General features: G+C 44.0%; 1 protein-coding gene across 2 annotated transcripts in view; it reads right to left on the bottom strand.

Annotated features, from left to right (window-relative positions):
• Nucleotides 1–1,219: 1,219 nt before the first annotated feature.
• ZFYVE19 (zinc finger FYVE-type containing 19) overlaps nucleotides 1,220–23,474 on the bottom strand; it is an 83,802-nt gene continuing 61,547 nt past the window's right edge. The window contains exons 8-12 of one of the 2 annotated variants that reach the window (XM_077464906.1): nucleotides 7,688–7,906; nucleotides 6,215–6,291; nucleotides 4,381–4,497; nucleotides 2,061–2,224; nucleotides 1,220–1,475 (exon numbers count right to left, since the gene is read on the bottom strand). In XM_077464906.1, the coding sequence (XP_077321032.1) occupies nucleotides 1,397–1,475; nucleotides 2,061–2,224; nucleotides 4,381–4,497; nucleotides 6,215–6,291; nucleotides 7,688–7,906 (656 nt within the window). In that variant the 3' untranslated portion in view covers nucleotides 1,220–1,396. The remainder of the gene's footprint in view (nucleotides 1,476–2,060; nucleotides 2,225–4,380; nucleotides 4,498–6,214; nucleotides 6,292–7,687; nucleotides 7,907–23,474) is intronic. The other variant, XM_077464907.1, reaches the window with a different exon arrangement.

The raw sequence follows: 23,474 nt of genomic DNA, 5'->3' as shown, positions 1-23,474 counted from the left end.
ATACTAAAGTGTTCACATCTCCAGATTTTGCATTTCATGTCATGCCCTTCTTTGTGCCACAACAATTTAAACCTGAGTGTCAGCCTCCCGGCCCTTTAAGAGGTTTATGATGCCAAGAGGCAGGGCACGGCTTAAGATCACATGACCATTGTGATTGGCCGTCACAGTGCCCGAAAACTCCCGATTGCAAGGAACAAGCGGGAGCTTCCGGTTAGGTAACGCTCCGTGCAGCACACATGCTCTTGGCACAGGTTTATTGGGGCAATTCGTGCAAATATGCGGCCCCTTGCCACTAAGGTCCAGGCGTACAGCTAGCACCAAGGGGTTAAAGAGACCCTGTCGCCAGTCCATCTATTTCAACAAAAATCTTGACACAAGACTATATGTACAGTATATACAGATACTTTCAGTATCTCATGTATGTTACTTACCTGTAAAAGCCCCCCTTATGTAGACCTTATAATTGCCCCAAAACTAGTTCCAAAATTTTGGATGCGATGTTAGCAACCACAGATTTAGTGCTGTCACTCAATTGACACTCTATAGCACGCCCCTTCATCCTTCCCCGGGAAGCTAAATAAAAGGTTAGGGTCCTTTCACACGGGGCGGATCAGTTCTGATCCGCCCCGTGGATGTCCGTTTGCTCAGCGGGGATCACTCCGCCGATCCCCGCTGAGCAGGGAGATGACAGGTCTGTCTCCGCACACTGTGCAGGGACGGACCTGTTACAGCGCCGCTCTCCCCTATGGGAGATCGGATGACGACGGACCGCAGTGCCCGTCGTCATCCGATCCGATCCGCAGACGGATGGAAAAATAGCTTTTTCCTCCGTCACACTTTTTCGGATCGGAGCGGGTCGGATGTCAGCGGACATGTCACCGCTGACATCCGACGCTCCATAGAGCTCTATGGAGCACCCGTTCAGGTCCGCCTGAAAAACTGACAAGCGGGCCTGAACGGGACGTTAGTGTGAAAGGGGCCTTATGTAGAAAAGTGAAAAGAGCAACAAAATAGCTGGGCAGCATAGAGAGTAACCAGAAAAGAAACTGGCTATCACATGCAAAGAGGGGGCTGTACTAGGGAACATACCCTTCTAGAGTAGTCAAATTGTCTAGCAAGTTCAAAGGCACAATGAGAGCAAATAAAAATATAATAATAATAATAATAATATGGAAAGGGAAAAAAAAAAAAAAAAAAAAACACCAAGTTTGCAACAGGGTTTCTTTGAAATGAGAATTACTTCAATGTCAGAAAAGAAAGCAAAAGTTACAATGAAACATGAAATACATATGTGAACATTTTGCAGGTTACAGACACAGCAGAACAATACTGTATAAGGAACAGAAGCCACATGCATCTCTTAGAAAGCACAGATGAAGTCCTGGAACCGTAAATATTATCTCCCTTTTTTCCTCTGAGGTGGGCGATATATGGTTGTCTGATGATCCTTCTGGTCAAATTTATCATGTCCCTCCCTAAAATAGCAGTAAAATGAATAATGCAAGTTACTTGTCTGATAAAAACTGGAAGCACTACTGCAACACTAATTTTGAATTAAAAAATAAAAACTATTAAAGGGCTTATTCACATGGACATACTGATCAATAAAACCATGCAGAGGGACATGTTTAAATCAGCATGGTGGTCCGTGCAGCAAGCCAGTTAAAATCAATGACAGGCTGACAGCGTCTCAGATCTTCAAGCACATCACTGAGGCTACATCTTTGGTGGACGGAAGCACGACACTGAACACAGGCAGATTTTGCTGAGAGCCTTGCATTGGTCCTGCACTGATGTACACTCGGGAATGTGCAGGAAGATCAGTGAAGATCTGAGCAAGTGTCAGCCTGTCATAACAGGCTGGTTGAAAGAAACTGCACAGAGTACCTGTCCTGGCTGGATAAACATGGCCATCTGCAAGGCTGTACTGATCAATGCACCTGCTTTAATGAGCCCTAACAGTGATGACTTCAGTAGCCAAGAACGTAAAACAGAATGTGACATTTAATATCCACTTCCAGTAAACAAAACTCAAATCGGGATAATGGATAGAACAGTACCTGAAACATCTCTTGCAATATAGATCGTCATCACAACTGTGGCAGCGCAGGACGGCATCCTCATTACAGATACAGCACCAGGGCAGCTCTTCCTCATCGCTATCTGCTACTTGTGCTTTTACAGCTGTGGATCTACCAGGCGGATTCTGTGCAGGTAGTTTATGCTGCAAAATTATGATGAAACGTGAATAACCCAAAGGACACAGATCTAAAATGGTGCAAAGGACCTGAAAATGATGAAAAATGAAACAGGCTGTAGCAATAGCCACAACTGTTTCCCCATGACCACACACCAATAAAGTAAATCACAAACCATAGAGGCGGAGGAGAGTGTTAGATGTATTAGCAGATTTAGATAAATTAACACATTTAAGCCAAACTCCAGCTCACACTGCATTCACGCAAGCAGTTACAGTGACATTTTCTTTTCTTTTTTTTTTGGGATAAAGGTTTTACACGAAATAGGTGTATGTGTGGTGGGGAGGCTAGACAGAGTGGAAGTGAAGAATTTAAGAGTGCGTCTATAAATATTTCCATCATTTAGGTCATAGCACATCAAGTACTAGTAAAACAAACACAGATGGACTTGCAGATTAATCTTGAATACATTTCACAGTTTATGGAAGTGACTTGTTTTGGAGGAAATCTTCCTTTATGGGTATTCTAATCTCCAAAACTTTAATTACTATATGTCATGCACATGATCCCGTTATTCCCCAGAGCTATGAGGTGTAAAACAATTTAGAAGATTTTATTTGCTCCAGAAATGGAAGTAAAATAAATAAATGTAAAAAAAAGGCACACGGACGAATAGCACTTGTACATGAAGCAAAAAATGAAAACCATCAATAACAAATTAAAAATATGAAAATATTTGTTACATTGTGGGCTATGTACAACACAGGTGGCTACATTCCAGACAACGTCTACACATGATGGCAAACCACTGCATATGAGGTTTTCTATAGCAGCTTCTGTTACTGATCGCCATCCAGTGGCCAAAATCCATTGTACTATTGCACTATTTTAAAGGAAATCTATACTGAATGAAATATACCATCACTGACCTTTTTATAAGTTGTCTGGCTTCCCCCTGCTTTATTACTTTTTTAATCACTGAAACCAGGGACCTAGCATTTCAAAAAATAGAGCAATGGCAGCCTTTATACTGGATTTCCCTCATGCAAGACTCAATGAAAACAGAACAAATTCTAAGCCTAGGGATTCTAGAAATACACAACTATAGGTGCTATTTCAGGTTATTATTGCAGAATAAATGGTGATGCATTACGGAGGCAACACCACTCTCCCTTCATCAGGGCTCAACACAAGATAAACCTTGGATGCACTCCAAAAAAACAGTGACTTCATGGATCTGTATTAGACACAGTATTGAACAACCTGACAACAGTTGCTGAGGAGCAATGATGGCCTTGCATAGTGTGGCTGTAGGGCAGAGAATGCCACAGCCACAGATGAGTGGCCCAGTATAATGACAGCTAACTGGTGAACAAGTTCCTACCTGCTGGCCTCTGGATGTGCAGACTTTAGCTTTGCTGTCGTGATCAGTTGCCTAACAACTGTTTCCAGGAACTGGTATTTCACTTTAGCTCAGATGGAACAGAAGTGCAGTGTCTGGGGACACTGAAAGGTACCATGGGAAGTTTAGTTTGCAATCACCCTTTCAACCATCCCCACACACACACACTGGCTGTTACGAAGTGCTGGAAATATTAAAAAGCACCAGTAACATCTATAGAGAAGAAAAAGTACCGCTGCTCCAGGTGTATAATGATAAGGCTGATTGGAGTATCTTGCAGAGTGCTAGCCCCGGCCCGCCTCCGTGGGAAGGAAGGAAGGAAGGAAGGAAGGAAGGAAAGAGAGAAAGAAAGAAATAGAAAGAAAGAAAGAAAGAAAAATGGCTGCACATCCAGAGCTGCCAATTGCTTTTTATTTTGTTTCACAAAGATAACACCAAACTGTGGTCATGTAGACGCGTTTCACACATACATCTTGTACTTCACAATGATTATGCACAAGATGTATGTGTGAAACACGTCTATGTGACCACAGTTTGGTGTCTTTGCCTTTTATTTTGTTTCACAAAGATAACACCAATCAGAAGCTCTGGATGTGCAGCCATTTCTTTCTTCTTTCCATACATCTATAGGGATGCACTGAGGATTTGAACACATTTAGTAGGAAGAAGAAATATTTCAACAATACTAATACGATTTAAGCCAATGATCAATGCTCTTTAATAATATCCATTATAGTGATCATGACTTTAGTACTCCTTTAAATCTATTTAAAAACATACCATGCAGGGTGAAGGAAGTTTATTTGACACTTGAACGTTTCCCTTGGTATCTTCCATTCTAGGTTCAGGGGGAATATTGTAGCCACTTGCCTCGTCCAGAGCAGTTTCTTCAGCCAGCTATGAAAATTTCCACAAGCAGTGAAAGACTGCACAGAGAAATTATGGACAATGCAGCACATATCTTTGCAACACATTGCACAGCCAAATGACAGCCAGAGAAAATGGTACAATCGGATCGAATACCATAATGTGATACAGGCTGTAATGTTGTAATAGATATTAAAGACATTTGAATAAATAAGGTCCTCTGTGATCAGCTTTTCCTGAGTAGTTTGTCCTTTACAGTGGGGTCACACTGAGACTGGGAGCAGTTTGGAATCCAGGGGACGGCTGGACTGAGCCGTATAGCATTGGCTCCCCACCTGACTCTACTCCTGACCACTGGTTGCTAGAGCTGCCTGGCATCTAGCAACCAGTGACGTCAGAGCAGGCATTGATAGTTTTCCCTCCCCCTCCTTCCTCTCTTGCACAGGATGAGAGAGGATACAGCAGATCTGCTCTTTCTGACCCTGACCCCAACCCACCCCAGACTCTCCTGTGTGTGCAACACGGGAAGTGTGAGCTCTTTAGCTTCACACTTTACTTCCCACAGTGCACATACAGAAGAGGATCGGGGGGAGAAGGAGCAGATCGGCTGTCTCCTCTACCATCCGTTGCGAGAGAGGAAGGAGGGGGGAGAGAGAACTAGCAATGCCGGTTCTCGGCCCTGAGCTGTTCCATGAGAGAGACGTTCTCAGCTCAGAGCCGTGCTGGAAGGCAGACAGCATTCATGATCACTGATAGGAGGCACTAATAGGCACTGATAAGTGGGATTGGCAAGCACTGATAGTAGACACTAATTGGCACTGATAGGTGGGATTGGCAAGCACTGATAGGAGGCACTAATGGACACTGACAGGTGGGATTGGTGAGCACTGATAGGAGGCATTAATGGGCACCGACAGGCAGCATTGATGAGCACTGATAGGCGGCACTGATGGGCATTGAGCACTGATAGGCTGCACTGATGGCCCCGGGTACCAATAGGCAGCACTGATCAGCTGCACTGGTAGGCGGAATTGATGAGCAATGATTGGTGGCGCTGATAGGTGGCATTGATGAGCACTGATAGGCAGCACTCATAGGCTGCAGTGGTGGGCACTGATAAGTGGCATTGATGAGCACTGATCGTTGGCACCAATAGGCTGCACTAATGGGCACTGATAGGTGAGATTGATGAGCACTGATAGTGCCGGTTATCCATGCTCATCAATGCAGCCTAATGGGCATTGAGCACTGATAGGCAGCATTGGCGGCCACTGATAGGTGGTACCGATATGCTGCACTGATGGGAGGCACTAATGGGCACTGATAGACTGCACTGATGAGAAGCCACTAATGGGCACTGATAGGTGGCATTGATGAGCATTGATAGGCAGCACTGGTAGGCATCATTGATGAGCCCAACATTGAAAGAACAATTACACTCTTTGAATCCAAGTGGCTGCCTGCAGCTGCAATGTTCATCTAACATCTCTCTAACAAGACCTCTGGAGTACATTCTATTCTTGAGATATGTATGTATGTATGTATGTATGTATATACCCACAAGCAGATAGGAAAAGACGCAATAACTTCAAGAACACCAGAAAAACTGCACACTGATATAGTTATCTCATTTAACATTAGGTTAACACATACTTTAGAATATAGTCTCAGGATTTTTCCTAATATTGTCTGGAGGACAGTATTGCCAAGAATTAGCCAGGGGCTGAGAGAGTTTACAGAGTCTCACCTGCTTCAGAATCCTCTGAATACCCTCTTCCTCTGTTTCCTCATCACTGTCAGGCAGTTTGATGTTGTCCACAGTTACTGCAAGATAAAAAAAAAAAGCAAACAGACAAATTAGTGACATTTTTCAGAGATTGTGTAACTAAAACTAAACTCTCAACAGATGTAAAAACACAATTTGATTCAGTTTTGTATTCATTTAAAAATAGTATATTTAATCTTGCATAGGACTAGTGGAACAAGTAATAGGAAGTAATAGGATCCTTGGCGCCTTAATCTTTGATTTGGGAGCTGGCTGTGGCTTCCTAAGGAATCACAGCCGGCTCCGCACTGTGCTCGTGTGAGATTATACAGCGCAGAGACTGGTCCTCCAGCTTCCTGGTACATGTCCAGCAGGGTGGAGTCATGTAATTCTTGCCTAGGGGAGAAATTAATACGTGGGAGTAGGTACCTGTCAAAAAGTTACCAGCTACCCATAAAAAACAAAATAAAAAACAAAACACATTTGAACGTGTTAGGGGTGGGGATGGGAAGCAGGAAAAGACAACACTTTTAAAAGGGAAGGCCCGCTTTACACGCTAGAGATAAATGGCTAGTGAATATATCTTCAAACAACTTTTATGAATGCTTAAAGTAAAACTTTAGTCAGAAAATTAAGCCCTGCTAGATGACTTTAGGCTGCCCCTTTTGCAGGTATAGCTATGTAAAACATTAAAAATAAGTGTTTATACTGTCTAGTAAAATCTAGTAATACACGGTCTCACCCTGTTCTGCACATGCTCGGTTGCTCTCCATTTTTAGGCACTACGGTGTAGAGGCCGATCTAATGATAGCCCTAAAGCAGAATTAAACCCCCCTTTCCTTTATGCCAGGTGTCTTAAACTGGCAGGCCTCCAGATGTTGCGATACTACAAGTTCCATGAGGCATTGCCAGGCTGACAATTACAAGCATAACTCCCATAGGCAGAGTTGCATAGTTATGCAACAGCTGGAGAGCTCCCAGTTCGAGACCCCCGCTTTACGACAAGGTAGATGCTTCTGTTTGAGCTGCATCTGCCGTGGTGCTGCACATGTGATCAGTTATGGCACCAGCCATTTGATGGTTTGACAGTTTGGATAGCACAAGCAAAATGTGAAAGTTAATCGGCATTCTAGGAATTTAACTGTTTTTGAAACAAATAAATCGATGGGTTTAGTTCCGCTTTATGATTTACTTCTGCTCAGAAGCTCTGCGCTTCAGCAAAATGGCAGCTTCCAGCAAGAACAAACGGGAACAACGCTGGAGGCTTTTTTACAGCACACACCAATTTTGGTAGCAGAATTGTTAATGTGGAATGTATGCTCTTTGCTAAGGAACATTATTTTTATCAAGTTGCTATGGGTAAAGTTCTGCTTTAAAAAGCAAATAAACTAAAATCAACTACACAAAAAATGTATTTTCAACAGGACAAACAATTGGCTTTTTAGGATTTGTTACCTTTGTCAGGGTCTTTGCCTTGTAGTGCTGAAAGTCTCTTTGCAATTTCCAGCATTTTCTCTAGTCTGGTATTCTCATCTTGCAGTTCTGTGGCAGCTTCTCTTAAAATCCGGTCCTTCTCCCGTTCTAAATATTCTGCATCTAGTTCATGATTAATGTAATTTTGGCTGTCTACTTGATCGACTTTATTCAGATTGTTAACAGGTGGAACACTGAAGTCTGTATTACAAAAGTAGATTAAGAAATATTAGTAAAAAAAAATAAAAAATAGGATTATTATAACAGCTTACCTGTAAAATCCTTTTCTTGGAGTACATCACGGGACAGAGCCACAGTAATAACAACTGTATGGGTTATATGGCACCTTCAGGTGATGGACTCGATCCTTGTGAACGATTAAATGGCCCTTTACAACTCTTGCAGAAGAAATGGCTACCAGAAAATCTAGCTTCCTTGTCAAAATATGTCGTATCGGCCCAAAAGGCTGTTTCTGCAATGCCAACAGAACTAAATTCAAGTCCCAAGGGTTCAGGGGTGCTCTAACTGGTGGATTAAGCGGAGTTACCCCGTGTATAAAGCTTTGGACCAAAGAATGCGAAGCAAGCGGACATTGAAACAATACTGATAAGGCAGAGACCAGGCCCTTGATAGTACTCAAGGCCAGTTTCATCTCTAGCCCCATTTGCAGAAAGGCAAGAATTCTACCTATGACATACTTCCTGGGATGCCAACCCCTGGATTCACACCAAGAAACATATGCCTTCCAGACTATAATAAATGACTCTGGAAGCTGGCTTCCTTGCATTAATCAAGGTAGGCATCACTGAGCCTGAAAGACCACGATTCTTTAGAATGTGGGTTTTAATAGCCAAAACATTAAATTTAGCGTTTGTAAAGTAGGATGGAACACTGGTCCCTGCAATAGCAGGTCGCCACGCTGGGGTCACAATAACTAACAACTTCCCTTCCCATTTGATCCTGTGAAGAAGTCGAGGTAGCAGCAGAATAGGAGGGAATGCATAAAATCTCTGTGAGAACTGATCCCACGGGGTCACCAACGCATTTGTCCCGCATGCGAGTGGATCCCTTGTTCTCGACACAAAGTTGTCGACTTTGTTGTTGAACCAGGATGCAAACAGATCTACATCCGGGATCTCCCATCTTTGGCATATAGCCAGGAAGATGTCGGATTAAAGAGACCATTCCTCCGGGAACAACTGCTGGCGACTTTAGTCTGCCTGCCAGTTCTCTACTCCTGAAGATTGACGAAATGCTCGGCATGTTTTTATGCCCAGGTTAGGATATGGTTTACCTCTCCCTGGGCTGCCTGACTTCTGGTGCCCCCTTGGTGATTTATATAAGCCACTGCTGTGGCATTGTCGGATTGAATCCTGACAAGAGAATTCTGCAACCTGAATGTCCAGGCCCTTAGGGCTAGATGTGCTGCCCGGATCTCTAGAATGGCAAGGCCCTCTCGTTTCTGGACCATTTCCCTTCGACAGACACTTCTTCCAGGACTGCTCCCCAACCTAAAAGGTTGGCATCTGTTGTTACCACCTTCCAGGTAACTGGTAGGAAGGATTTCCCCTTCTGCAGATTCTCGGATATCCTCCACCAACTGAGGCTCTGGCGCAGTTTTGGCAACAAATGCATTGGAAAATCTATTGCCTGAAATCTTCTTGTTCCAGGCCGATAGGATACTGTTTTGCAGCAGTCTCGAATGGAACTGAGCATAGGAAACCACTTCAAATAAAGCCACCATCTTCCCCAACAACCTCATACAAAGGAGAATGGAGGGACCCTTTTTTGCCCTGACCCCCTGAACCAGCTCCTTTATGGTGCTGATCTTTGCCTGGGGTAAAGACACCTTTTTCTGGGCTGTATCTATGACCAGACCCAGGTACTCTAATCTTCTTACTGGCTTTAACGAAGATTTCTCTAGGTTGAGGACCCAACCTAGGTATTCCAGGTAGTTGACTGTGGTGACCATGCTTTGGTCAAAGCGGACTACCTACTGGTCTATCAAGAGCAGGTCATCCAGGTGTGCTATTGTCATTATACCTTGAGTCCTTAATCTGGCCAGAGGAAGGGCCAGAAGTTTTGTAAACACCCGCGCAGTAGCTACACCGAAAGGTAAGGCTACAAACTGAAAATGACGTTTTTCTACTTCAAAACACAGATACTTCTTGTGAGCAGGGAAAATAGGGACATGCAGGTATGCATCCTTGATGTCAATTGATGCCAGAAGCTCTCCCCCTTGTAGGATGGAGACTACGGATTGGATTGATTCTATACGAAAAGAGTGAATCTTTAGGAACCGGTTTAGATCTTTGAGATCTAGAATGGGTCTGACATCCCCATTTGGCTTTGGTACTGTGAAAAGGTTTGACTAAAACCCCAACCCCTACTCTTCCACGGGAACCACCATGATCACTTTTTGCGACAAAAGTCAGTGTAACACTCGAAAGAGAGACTTCTTTTTCTCTGGATCTTTGGGGACATTTGACCTGAGAAAACGATGGGATGGGAATTCTCTGAACTCTAGTTTGTAACCTAAAGCTATTGTGGAGACCACCCATCTGTCCCGAAATTCCTCCTGCCAAGCCTTTGATAACTGCGGAAGTCTTCCCCCCCACTCAAGCGTGCGGGGGCGCCCCTTCATAAAGAGGCTTTAACATTCTGTCTTGCGGGTTTCCTCCCCCAGGACTTTTTGTCCCTGGGGTTGACCCTGAGGTTTACCTCTTGAACCTGATGGTGGAAGCTGTCGTGACTGCCTGGAGGCTGATGCCCCTGGCACTGGAGAAAGAGCCAGTTTAAATGAGGAACATTTACTCTTTTTTCTTAACTGGCAAAAAGGGTACTTTTGAATGAATGAATGAATGAAATACTTGTATAGCGCACAATGCGAACTGAATCGCCTCTAGACTTTTCCCACTTGATATTTTTGGATATATTTGTCCAAATCCTCCCCAAACAGCTTTTCACTGTGGAAAGGAAAACCACCCAGGAACTTTTTGCATAGCGCTTCAGCTGACCAACATTTCAACCCTAAGATTCTACGCATTTGTACCAACCCATGCATAAGGCGAGAGGTTCGAAGAATAGAATCTATGATTGCATCAATTGCAAAGCACAAAGCTGCTGGCAGCTCAGGTAATTCCTGGACCTGCTGTTCAGGGAACACCTTGAGTACCTGTTTCAAATGGTCTCTCAAGAACTGACATACCCCAATTGCCACCACTGCAGGTTAAGCCACTGAACCTGCCAAATGTTTAACAGGACTTCCAATTTTTTATCAGTTGGATCCCTAAGCATTTGTGCATTGTCAACCGGACAATTCAAACTTTTATTCACAAAGGATATAGCAGCGTCAATTGCTGGTATACGCCACAATTTTTCCCTCCATAGAATAAAGTGTTAAACTGTTTAGGAGGGAAAAAGTGCTTATATGGGTGATCTCAGAATACATAAGCTTTTCTAGTAATGTATGGACAGGAAAGGCAGGCAAGGCTTGTGGAGGCTTTAGTGAACCCAAACAGGAGGTGGGCTCTTCAACCGAATCCGTTAAGGGTAGCTTAAAATGTGGAGCGGACCAGTTCTGAAAGAGAATGCGCCAGCAACTTCTCAGCATGTGAAGCTGAAGGTGGTCCTTCCTCACTTGATTTCTCGGAAGAGGAATCATCAGCCTGTTCATGGTCCCCTGAGGGGGATTCATCTTCCCCCTCCCACAGTTTCTCCATTTGAGGATCCTGGGTGGTAGAAGGGGACCTAATGTGTTTTCTTCCACTCTGTGAAGATGTGATTAAAGCCACTAATCTTTCCTCTAAACCCCTCATAGCCGAGGAGAAAACTTTCTCAGTTATATAGGATGACCACGATGGTTCACTCTGACCAGCCTCCTTAGATTGGGATTGTGTTGCAGAGGGAGGATCTTTAGGACCTGAGGGAGACCCCTTTGTGTCCTTGGTTTTTGTGGCATTTAAACCACCTCCTCTGGTCATAGTGCTGAGCACAAATGCAGAGGTACCACAAAAAAAAAAAAAAAAATGCACCCACTGCTGGGCAATAGTCCAGCAACTGCCGCTGCTATTAAGCTCAGCCTGATGCTTAAGTAAATGTGCCTGGGAATGTCTGTATCACCCACTCACATGCCACCCGTCTGCTCTGTGTCCCTCCTTTAGCTGTATGCACCTGAAAAAGGTGCACTTCATAGCTATACAGCCCGCGTTGTGGACACTGAAGCACGCCAACGCTGCTAAGCCCCGCCCCCTTACTCCGACCACCCACCGCGCCCCCCCCTCATCTATTTTAAAATAGATAATTTTCCCGCGCGAGTAATGGTGGCAGGAGCAGTCCGGCATACTGCTGCCTGGTGACATGCTCCCTCTGCCTGGAGGAAAAAGATATCCAGGTGGGGGGGGGGGGGGGTACATTTCTAGGAGAAAAAAAAAACCCTTTCCCACGACTTTACCTGGAGCTTGGGCCTGGGGAAGCGTGCAGCTTGTACATGGAGTGAGACTAACAAGAATGGAACAGGTATGTACTCTTGACAGCCCCCAGTAGTGACTATAGGCATGATAACATTTACTTAAAGGAGACAACCCACAAGAATTTGAAAAAATCCTAGGAATCTCCCTTACCTTATCCAGTTGAAGGATTCTGTGGCAACAGACCCAATCTTCACCTCTCATGGTGGGCTCCATTAAAAAACCTTCAGGGACTGGGGCCCCCTTTTTATTGGGGGATCCACAGCCCTGGGCCTGTAAAAAGCAACTGCCAGGAATATGGCTAAAAAAAACTAAATACTGGATCCTGGGGCCCAGCTTTCTAAAAAGAGAAGCGTTACAGGTAAAACCTTGTTTCTTCGGACACAAGGCCTGGGTACCATTCAATTCGGTCTGGAAAAGACAATTCAATGGATCCAGTTGCATGGCTTGCCCCAGTAAGGAATATTCCAGCAGAGCTCAGCACAGCACATCTTTAGTCGTGACCAACACCTAAGACACTGGCAAAAAAAAACGGTAAGGGGAGGGGTTATATGGGGAATTGAACTTCCTGTTTAGGGTGTGCCAGTGTATATATATCTATATCACACACACACACAGTATCTCACAAAAGTGAGTACACCCCTCACATTTTTGTAAATATTTTATTCTATATTTTCATGTGACAACACTGAAGAAATTACACTATGCTACAATGTAAAGTAGTGAGTGTACAGCTTGTATAACAGTGTAAATTTGCTTTTCCCTCAAAATAACTCAACACACAGCCATTAATGGCTAAACCGCTGGCAACAAAAGTGAGTACACCCCTAAGTGAAAATGTCAAAATTGGGTCCAATAAGCCAGTTTCTCTCCCTAGTGTCATGTGACTCATTGGCGTTACAAGGTCTCAGGTGTGAATGGGGATCAGGTGTGTTAAATTTGGCGTCACTCTCACACTGGTCACTGGAAGTGTTTTTTGTTTAACCACTTAACAACCGGCCCATAGCCGAATGACGGCTAGGGGGCGGTTGTTTAACTCTGGGAGGACGTCATCCCAGAATTCCGCTCTCGCGCGCCCCCTGGGGCGCGCACTCGAGAGCATCCGTGACCGCCGGGTCCACAGGACCCGGCGCATCACGGTAAACGGCCGCTCATCGCCGCCGTTTACCACGTGATCGCTCCGTCAAATGACGGAGTGATCACTTGTAAACAAACCGGCGTCATCTTATGACGCCGGTTCCTCCCTCCCCCTCTCTGTACCGATCGGTACAGCAGAGGGGGAAGAGATCGGTGTCAGCAGCGATGTGGGCTGCATCTGCAGTGCCCACATCGCTGCTCACCGAAAATTAACCCCTCAATTCCCTGCCATTACTCTGCATTACTCTAAAATACTGTGCAATACTCTGCATTACTGTGCAACACTCTGCATTACTGTGCAACACTCTGCATTACTGTGCAACACTCTGCAACACTCTGCAACGCTCTGCAACACCTGCCAATACCCTGCAACACTCTGCAACACCCGCCAATACCTTGCAACACTCTGCAATGCTCTGCAACACCTCGCCAATACCCTGCAACACTCTGCAATGCTCTGCAACACCCGCCAATACCCTGCAACACTCTGCAATGCTCTGCAACACCCGCCAATACCCTGCAACACTCTGCAATGCTCTGCAACACCCGCCAATACTCTGCAACGCCATACTCTGAGATACCCAGCCATAGTCGGTGATACCCTGCAATACCCAGCCATAGACATCCCCAGCCCCCTCCCGCCGCCCTCCGGTGCTTCTACCGACTCGCCAATACGATCAAAGCCAGAATCTTTTTTTTATTTTATTTTTATTTATTTTTTCAGGCTTCCCAGCTTAGAGGTGAGATGCGGGGTCTTATTGACCCCATATCTCACTGTTAAGAGGACCTGTCATGCCATATTCCTATTACAAGGGATGTTTACATTCCTTGTAATAGGACTAAAAGTGATCAAAAAATTTATTTTTGGGGAAAAAAATGTCAAACTAAAATAAATAAAGTAAAATGAACAATAAAAAAAAATTTTTTTTTTAAAGCGCCCCTGTCCCCATGTGCTCGCATGCAGAAGCGAACGCATACGTAAGTCCCGCCCACATATGAAAACGGTGTGCAAACCACACATGTGAGGTATCGCTGCGAACGTTAGAGTGAGAGCAATAATTCTAGCCCTAGACCTCCTCTGTAACTCAAAACATATAACCAGTAAAAAAAAATGTAATCGTCGCCTATGGGGATTTTTAAGTAGCGACGTTTGGCGCCATTCCACGAGCGTGTGCAATTTTGAAGAGTGACATGTTGTTAGGTATCTATTTACTCAGCATAACTTCATCTTTCACATTATGCAAAAATTGGGCTAACTTTACTGTGTTTTTTTTTTTTAAGCACAAAACTGTTTTTTTTCCAAAAAAAAGCATTCGAAAAATTGCTGCGCAAATACCGTGGAAGATAAAAAGTTGCAACGACCACCATTGTATTCTCCAGGGTGTTTGCTAAAAAAACATATATAATGTTTTGGGATTCTATGTAATTTTTTAACAAATAAATGATGATTTTTACATGTAGGAGAGAAATGTCAGAATTGTCCTGGGTGCTCCAGAACGCCTGATGGCGCTCCCTGCATCTTGGGCCTTTGTATGTGGCCACGCTGTATAAAAGTCTCACACATGTGGTATCGCCGTACTCGGGAGTAATAGCAGAATGTGTTTTGGGGTGTAATTTGTGGTATGCATATGCTGTGTGTGAAAAATAAACTGATAATATGACAATTTTGTGGAAAAAAAAAAAGTAAAAAAAATCTTGATTTTGCAAAGAATTGTGGTAAAAAATGACAACTTCAAAAAACTCACCATGCCTCTTACTAAATACCTTGGAATGTCTTCTTTCCAAAAAGGGGTCATTTGGGGGGTATTTGTACTTTTTTGGCATGTTAGGGTCTCAAGAAATGAGATAGGCCGTCAGTACTTCAGGTGTGACCAATTTTCAGATATTGGCACCATAGCTTGTGGACTCTATAACTTTCACAAAGACCAAATATCCACCAATTTGTACTTATTTTTACCAAAGATATGTAGTAGTATACATTTTGGCCAAAATTTATGAAGAAAAAATTACTAATCTGCTAAATTTTATAAAAGAAACAAAGAAAAATTCTTTTTTTTACAGAATTTTCTGTATTTTTTCTTTTATAGCACAAAAAATAAAAAACCGAGCGGTGATTAAATACCACCAAAAGAAAGCTCCATTTGTGTGAAAAAAAGGACAAAAATTTCATATAGGCCCAGTGTTGCATGACTGAGTAATTGTCATTCAAAATGTGAGAGCACCGAAAGCTGAAAATTGGTCTGGTTATTAAGGGTGTTTAAGTGCCCAGTGGTCAAGTGGTTAATACATTTTTATTGAAGTAAAATGAAAGTAACAGACAAAGGATGAATAGCATGCGGTGCTACAGAAGAAGTATAATAGCCTGTCTCAGCAGCGCACTACCTTCAAACATCAAATATGCTATGCACAGGAGAAGTCCTTCACCTGCGCAAGAGACATTAGAAAAGTCAGGGTACGTACTCTAACAGGGAATCAAGACTGTAGAGACGCATGTGAGAACCAGAGAAAGAGAGAAGAGCAAGAAAGAGTAAGGATCTAGCAGGGAGGGGTGGGGGGACGTTGGCATGCGTGGCTAAAACACAGTGAAAACGTTTGAGTAAATCATAGAGAGATCTCACAAAAACAGAAGCAACTTTGAATCACTATTAAGGTTGAACTGGATGGACTTGTGTCTTTTTTCAACCTGACTAACTATGAATCCTAAGGAAACTAATCTTACAGTAATGGGTTGTCAGGCGAGTCTCTCAGAGGAGGTGGGCACCATTTCCGTGTGTTTGAATTATGAGTTCTTTGTAGCAGGGGGTGGATGATATGAATGCTACCCATGGGGTCCAGGTTAGAGTGTGTCGCTGGGAGGTGTTCCTGTTACGGTGGGTGATGTCTTCCATGAGGTGCACTTCAGCTATTCTTTCCACCCAGGTTTTTAAGGAGGGAATCTTGGGTTGTCCCCAGAGTGCGGGTATGAGAGCCTTAGCAGTGTTGAGCAGATGAGGTACGAGTGAACGCTTATACATGCCAATGGGTTCTTTGGTAGCGTGAAACAGGACAGTCCAAGGATCATTGGGTAGGCTAACGCCTGTGATTCGCTGTATGAGCTGGAGCTCTGAAGACCAGAAGGGATGAATAATTTGGCAAGACCACTAGATGTGCGCGTGGGTGGCTGTGTTAGCACAATTCGTCCAGCACAACGGGGAATTAGTGGGAAACATCCGATGTAGTTTTGATGGAGTATAATGCCATCTGGTAAGCAGTTTGTAGTTTGGCCTCTGCCATTTTAGAAGCAAGCGACGTCACGTGCGTCAATCGTAGAACTTTGTCTTTCTGGTGTTTTGGGAGAGGTGTCAAGGTCTGATTCCCATTTAGCCAGGAATGTCGGGGGCACGTCCGATTGGAGTGCAATAAGGGCTCTGCAACAGGTTGAGATGCAATGGAGGGGATAGTCTTGAGGGCTGAAAACTTCCTCAATGCAGTTTAAGTCCTGTAACCCTCTCAGCGGCTGAGGCAGAGATCGGAGGAAATGTTGAAGTTGGAGGTACCTCCATTTGTCCATGAATGTGATAGGTTGAGGAACATGGATTTCAGGCAGTGATTTAAGGGTATTAGAGCGGAGGATGTGGTGCAATAGAAGGGGGCCTTCCACCGACCAGGTCCGAAAGCCTGGATCAAGTAAGCCAGGTAGGAAATATGCATGTTGGAGAAGTGGCATCAGAGGAGAGTTGTAGGACCAAGAGAACTTTCTATGTAGGGCATCCCATATATCCAATGTTGAGATGGTGAGTGCTGAGGCTAAGCCAGAGAGATGCCTATTGGAGCGGGGAAGCCAGCGGACAACCGTAAGGTCTGCTGAGCATGAGCGTTCCAGGTGCACCCATAACTTGGAGTTGGCAGCATATTTCCATTCTACTATTCTAGTCAGTACAACAGCATGATAATACGTTTTAAAGTTGGGAAGGGCCAGGCCCCCAGAGTCCTTGGAGCGAAATAAAATATCCATAGACACTCTGGGGCGACTGTTCCTCCAGACAAAGCGGGAGATCATGGTTTGTAATATAGTGAAGAACCCAACAGGCACACCCAATAGTATCATTTGGAACAAAAACAAGACCCGAGGTAAGATGTTCATTTTGATAATGTTCACTTTACCTAGCCACGAATGCGACAGATTGTTCCATTTCCTCAAGTCTTCGCTAATACTGTTTAGTAAGGGGATATAATTATACTTAAAAAGGGAGGGGATGTTAGGAGTGAGATATATGCCCAGGTATTTCATGAAGTGTGGCACCCATCTAAAGGGGAGGAGGGGTCGGATTAATGCCTCCTCCCGCCTAGAGAAGTTGACATTCAGAATTTCAGACTTAGAGAAGTTGATTTTAAAGTTGGACAGCGATTGGTAAGCAGAGAATGCGGATATCAGGTTAGGAAGTGAAATGTGTGGTTGTTGGATAAAGAAAAGAATGTAATCCGCGTATGCCACATACTTGTGGGTCTTAGTACCAACTTGGATGCCATGGATGTTAATGTTCTGTCTAATGGTAGCCAAGAAAGGTTCCAGAGTGAGTGCAAATAGGAGAGGGGACAGGGGGCAGCCCTGTCTAGTCCCACTGAAAAGCATGAATGAATCACTGAGAGTGCCATTTATGCAGAGTTGTGCCATGGGGTTGGAGTATAAGGAAGAGATGCGGGAAAATATTCGAGGGCCCAGGCCGAATTGTCGCAAAGTGAGTTTGAGAAAGTCCCACTCCACCCTATCAAACGTTTTCTCAGCATCAGTAGATAATAGTAGGGTGGGCTGGGACCATCTTCGTACATATTGGAGTAGGGATATCACTCGTAGGGAGTTGTTCTTAGCCTCTCTGAGAGGTATAAAGCCTGTCTGATCAGGTGAGATCCATTTAGGTATCAGGGAGAGTAGGCGGTTAGCCATAACCTTGGAGAAATTTTTTCACATCCACATTCAGCAGGGAGATTGGTCTGTAGCTGCTGCAGTGGGCGGGATCCTTTCCTGGCTTAGGAATGACCATAATGTGGGCAGTAAGGGATTCTGGGTGAAGCCCTGAGGTGTGGGAGATTGAGTTAGCATATGCTGTAAAATGAGGGAGTAGGATGGAACTGAACATTTTATAATAGAGGATAGTATACTCGTCCGGTCCGGGAGCCTTCCCTGAAGGGGAGGCTCCCAGGGCCGTTTCGAATTCTTCAACAGAGAATTCGGATTCTAGTTTGTGAAGGGCAGATTCCAATAATTTAGGCAGGTTTGCTTCCCTTAAGTAAGCACGCATGCGGGTGCGTCTCTCCGGTGGGGACAGGGAGGACGAGTCACACAGCACTTTATACAGGTCTGCATAATATTCCCAGAAGGCTTTGGCTAAGTGTGGGGTCTCGTGTACGAGATCGCTATTAGGGAGTTTTATTTTAGGAATAAAATATTTAGTTTGTTTGGCTTTTAACCACTTCCCGACCAGCGCACGACGATGTACGTCGACAGAATGGCACGGGCAGGCATATTGGTGTACAGGTACGTCCAATATTCAATGCCGCCCTGCCATCGGGAGCATGCGGCCGGCGGCGCGCTCCCGCGCTGGTCGGGACCCCCGTGAGTCCGGTCACGGGACCCGTGGACTCGATCGCCGCGGGCATCCCCGCGATCGTCTCACGGAGTGGCCGAATGGAGGAAATGCAGAGTAAACAGCATTTCTCCATTCTGCCTAGCAACTAGTGACGCTGATCTCTGCTCCATGTGATTGGAGCAGAGATCAGTGTTCACTAAATGAAAGCCCAACCCCCCCACAGTTAGTAACACACCCCTAGGAACACTTAACCCCTACACTGCCACCCACTGGTTAACCCCTTCACTGCCAGTGTCATTTACACAGGAATCACTGCATTTATATAGCAGTGATTACTGTATAAATGACAATGGTCCCAAAAATGTGTCAAAAATGTCTGATGGGTCCCCCACAATGTCGCAGTCACAATAAAAATCGCTGATCGCCGCCATTACTAGTAAAAAAAAAATAATAAAAAATTATTAATAAAAATGCTATAAAACTATCCCTAATTTGTAAACGCTATAACTTTTGCGCAAACCAATCAATAATCGCTTATTGCGATTTTTTTTACCAAAAATATGTAGAAGAATACGTATCGGCCTAAACTGAGGGAAAAAAATGTTTTTTTATATATTTTTGGGGGATATTTTTTATAACAAAAAGTAAAAAATAATGTGTTTTTTTCAAAATTGTCGCTCTATTTTTGTTTATAGCGCAAAAAATAAAAACCGCAGGGGTGATCAAATACCACCAAAAGAAAGCTCTATTTGTGGGAAAAAAAGGGCGTCAATTTTGTTTGGGAGCCACGTCGCACGACTCAGAGGGTGTGTTTTTCTTAAAGTACTGCATGGTCACTGGAAGTTCAACATGGCACCTCATGGCAAAGAACTCTCTGAGGATCTGAAAAAAAAAAGAAAAAAAAAAAAAAAAGAAGAATTGTTGCTCTACATAAAGATGGCATAGGCTATAAGAAGATTGCCAAGACCCTGAAACTGAGCTGCAGCATGGTGGCCAAGACCATACAATGTTTTAACAGGACAGGTTCCACTCAGAACAGGCCTCACCATGGTTGGCCAAAGAAGCTGAGTGAACGTGCTCAGCAGCATATCCAGAGGTTGTTTGGGAAATAAACATATTAGTTATTGCCAGCATTGGTGCAGAGGTTGAAGGGGTGGGGGGGTCAGCCTGTCAGTGCTCAGACCATACTCCACACACTGCATCAAATTTGTCTGCATGGCTATCATCCCAGAAGCATGCCTCTTCTAAAGGTGATGCACAAGAAAGCCCACAAAGAGTTTGCTCAAGACAAGCAGACTAAGGACATGGATTACTGGAACCATGTCCTGTGGTCTGATGAGACCAAGATAAACTTATTTGGTTCAGATGGTGTAAAGTGTTGGTGGCAGCAACTAGGTGAGGAGTACAAAGACAAGTGTGTCTTGCCTACAGTTCATTGAGAGAACCATGAATTCCAACATGTACTGTGACATACTGAAGCAGAGAATGATCCCCTCCCTTCGGAGACTGGGCCGCAGGGCAGTGTTCCAACAGGATAACCCCAAACACACCTCCAAGATGACCATTGCCTTGCTAAAGAAGCTGAGGGTAAAGATGATGGACTAGCCAAGCATGTTTCCAGACCTAAACCCTATTGAGCAACTGTGGGACACCCTCAAACAGAAAGTGGAGGAGCACAAGGTCTCTAACATCCACCAGCTCCGTGATGTCATCATGGAGAAGTGGAAGAGGACTCCAGTGGCAACCTGTGAAGCTCTGGTGAACTACATGCCCAAGAGGATTAAGGCAGTGCTGGAAAATAATGGTGGCCACACAAAATATTGACACTTTGGGCCCAATTTGGACATTTTCACTTAGGGGTGTACTCACTTTTGTTGCTAGCCGTTTAGATATTAATGTCTGTGTATTGAGTTATTTTGAGGGGACAGCAAATTTACACTGCTATACACTCACTACTTTGCTACAATGTAAAGTGTCATTTCTTCAGTGTTGTCACATGAAAATACTCTATATACAAAAATGTCAGGGGTGTACTCACTTTTGTGAGATACTGTAATATATATTATATATTATATATTATATTATATATATATATATTACATACATATACACACACACACACGGCATACTTTATTAAAGTGTGCAAACACAAGGTTAGCAAAGTCAATCTATAACAATTTCAGGCAATAGAGACTGAACAAATGATAAAAAAAAGTGCAATGGCACTTTGCAGCTCTGAGGTCCTTGGTTCAATCATCCCAGCCAGAACACTATCTGCATGGAGTTTGCATGTTCTCCCTGTGTTGTATGGGTTTCATCTGGGTACTCTGGTTTTCTCCCACACTCCTAGTAGGTTAACTGGTTCCTATCTCAACCGGCTCTAGTATGTATAGGCTCTAGTATGTCTAGTATGTGTATGTATGTATGCATGCATGCGAGATAGGACCTTAGCCTAGGAGCTCCTTGAAGGCAGGCAATTTTATAAATATACAACATGTAAAAAAGCAGCTTAAAGCGGGAGTCCACCGGGACTCCGCGTTTTTTTTTTTTTTTTAAAAGCCAGCAGCTACAAATACTGCAGCTGCTGACTTTTAAATAGTGACACTTACCTGTCCAGCGCGCCCGCGATGTCGGCACCCGAAGCCGATCGCTCGCTCGTGCCGCTGCCATCTTGGGTATGGGAATCAGGAAATGGAGCCTTTCGGCTTCATTTCCCGGTTCCCTACTGCGCATGCGCGAGCCGCGCGGCGCAATCCGGACGGTCCCCGCTGCCTCTGGGAGCTGTGTGTTTCCCAGCAGGCAGCGGGGCACTTGCTGAAGGGGGCGGGCGCTTGCGGAAAGGGGCGTAACGTACGCCCCTTTCCGCGGAGAGCTAGCCCGGAAGTGGGTGCAGTTACCTGGATTATCCAGGTAACTGCACCCCCCTCCCACCTGAAAGGTGCCGATTGTGGCGCCGGAGGGGGGGGGGATTCCGATGAGCGGAGGTCCATTTTAGGGTGGACCTCCGCTTTAAATTGTCAGCACTATATAAATTCCTGTAATAAACATTAAACAAACAAAATTAGAGCTCATCAGCTGAACTTGGTCCCTCCCTTTTCTACCTTCTGAGCCTACCTACTTGTCCTTTAATGTGAAGGTAAGCAACTTTAAACCAACAAGGAGGTTCAGTAGGGGGCTAAGCTAAGTTTCAACTGAAGCATATATACTGTTTTACTTGAGTTTATCACAGATTTGCTTGAATGGAAATTTAACCCTGATATGTGTGCTGCTTCAACATAGCAATTGACCATTCTTCAAATTCTGGCTGGTGGACTTGCTTTTCAGACTATACATAACTATCAGAACTATAAAGGATGGTGCATTTCTGACTTCCTTCCATTATGTGAATACAGCTACATAAACTTTTCTCTGATTTCCAATACATTTTCACTGAATTGTTAACATAAGTATAGTAGTTAACCTGTTGTCATAATAACAATGTACCATGGACAATAGCAAATAATTGGGTTATGATTATGTGCATCTTGCATTCTAAAATTAGTATGAGACTTTGAACACTTTGATCCAGAATCAGTTTAGCATAGGGCAGGTCCACCAGGTGAGCATGACATCGCCATTGCTATTACAATCCCTGAAGCAGTGCAGAGTGTGGATAGTGGTGTGCTAATCTGGTTGGCACCATGTACCATTGGGTAAGCACTTTAGTGACAGACTTGGAGGATGTTAAATTTATGGAGCAGATGAGTTCTAATTTTTTGTGGTTACATCAAGCAGAGAACTTCTGTTGAATCAGAAGCAGAATTCCCCTGAGGACAAGCACGATATGGACATATGCATAGAATTAGGGAAAATGCCCAAAGGAGAGTAAATGTATTCATATTTCCTGATAAATCCTTCTTTCCCAGGAGCAGAGAAATTAACAAAACTAGATTTGTTAAGTACAGTAGTAGCTGATTTTCTAAATTTGGGAAACCCACTTAAGTAAGAAAACTAAAAGGAAGAGGTCTGTTACTACTTGCCAACAAACTACAGATTGGGTGATGGTACCATCCTATCTATATGAGGGCCCGCAAGCTCAGTGAACTTCTACAGTGAGAGTAGCTACAATGGATAATGGGGAGATTATTAGTCTCCTTTTTAGACAAAACACACTTGTTAAAATCTGCTCATATTGAACTTGAGTTGTCTGAACTGTAAAATAGGCAGTGGATATAAAAGTTAATGCTGAACTCCAAACAGACACAAAGTAATGCTACCCTGTAATCATTAAATTTATTTTTCTAAAGCAAGCAATAGCAAGTTGCATTTAACTGCATTTAATGTAGCATCAGCTTCTTGTATCACTGGACAGCACAGCTCAGAAAGTGGGAGGAAGAAGCAGATAAGGACACAATCAGAAGACAAAAGCCATGCAAATTGGATGAGAAAGCAGACTGTCCGAGAGAGGATCTCACCACTGTGCTGCTTTTCCTTTCACTGTCCAGTCACAGGGTGAGGGTGAGATGTACCGTAAAATGATGGGAGCGCACAATGTTTTAATAGCAGACATTTCTGGATTGTTACTGTCTGGTTATTGTTTCCCCAGTGTCCTCCTCC

This window comes from Lithobates pipiens, unplaced genomic scaffold (genome assembly GCF_037356315.1).
Source record: "Lithobates pipiens isolate NorthernLeopardFrog02 unplaced genomic scaffold, aLitPip1_a1.2 Scaffold_30, whole genome shotgun sequence".
NCBI lineage: Eukaryota > Metazoa > Chordata > Amphibia > Anura > Ranidae > Lithobates > Lithobates pipiens.
Note: the sequence above shows the minus strand (reverse complement) of the source record. Positions and strands in the feature narration are given on the sequence as shown.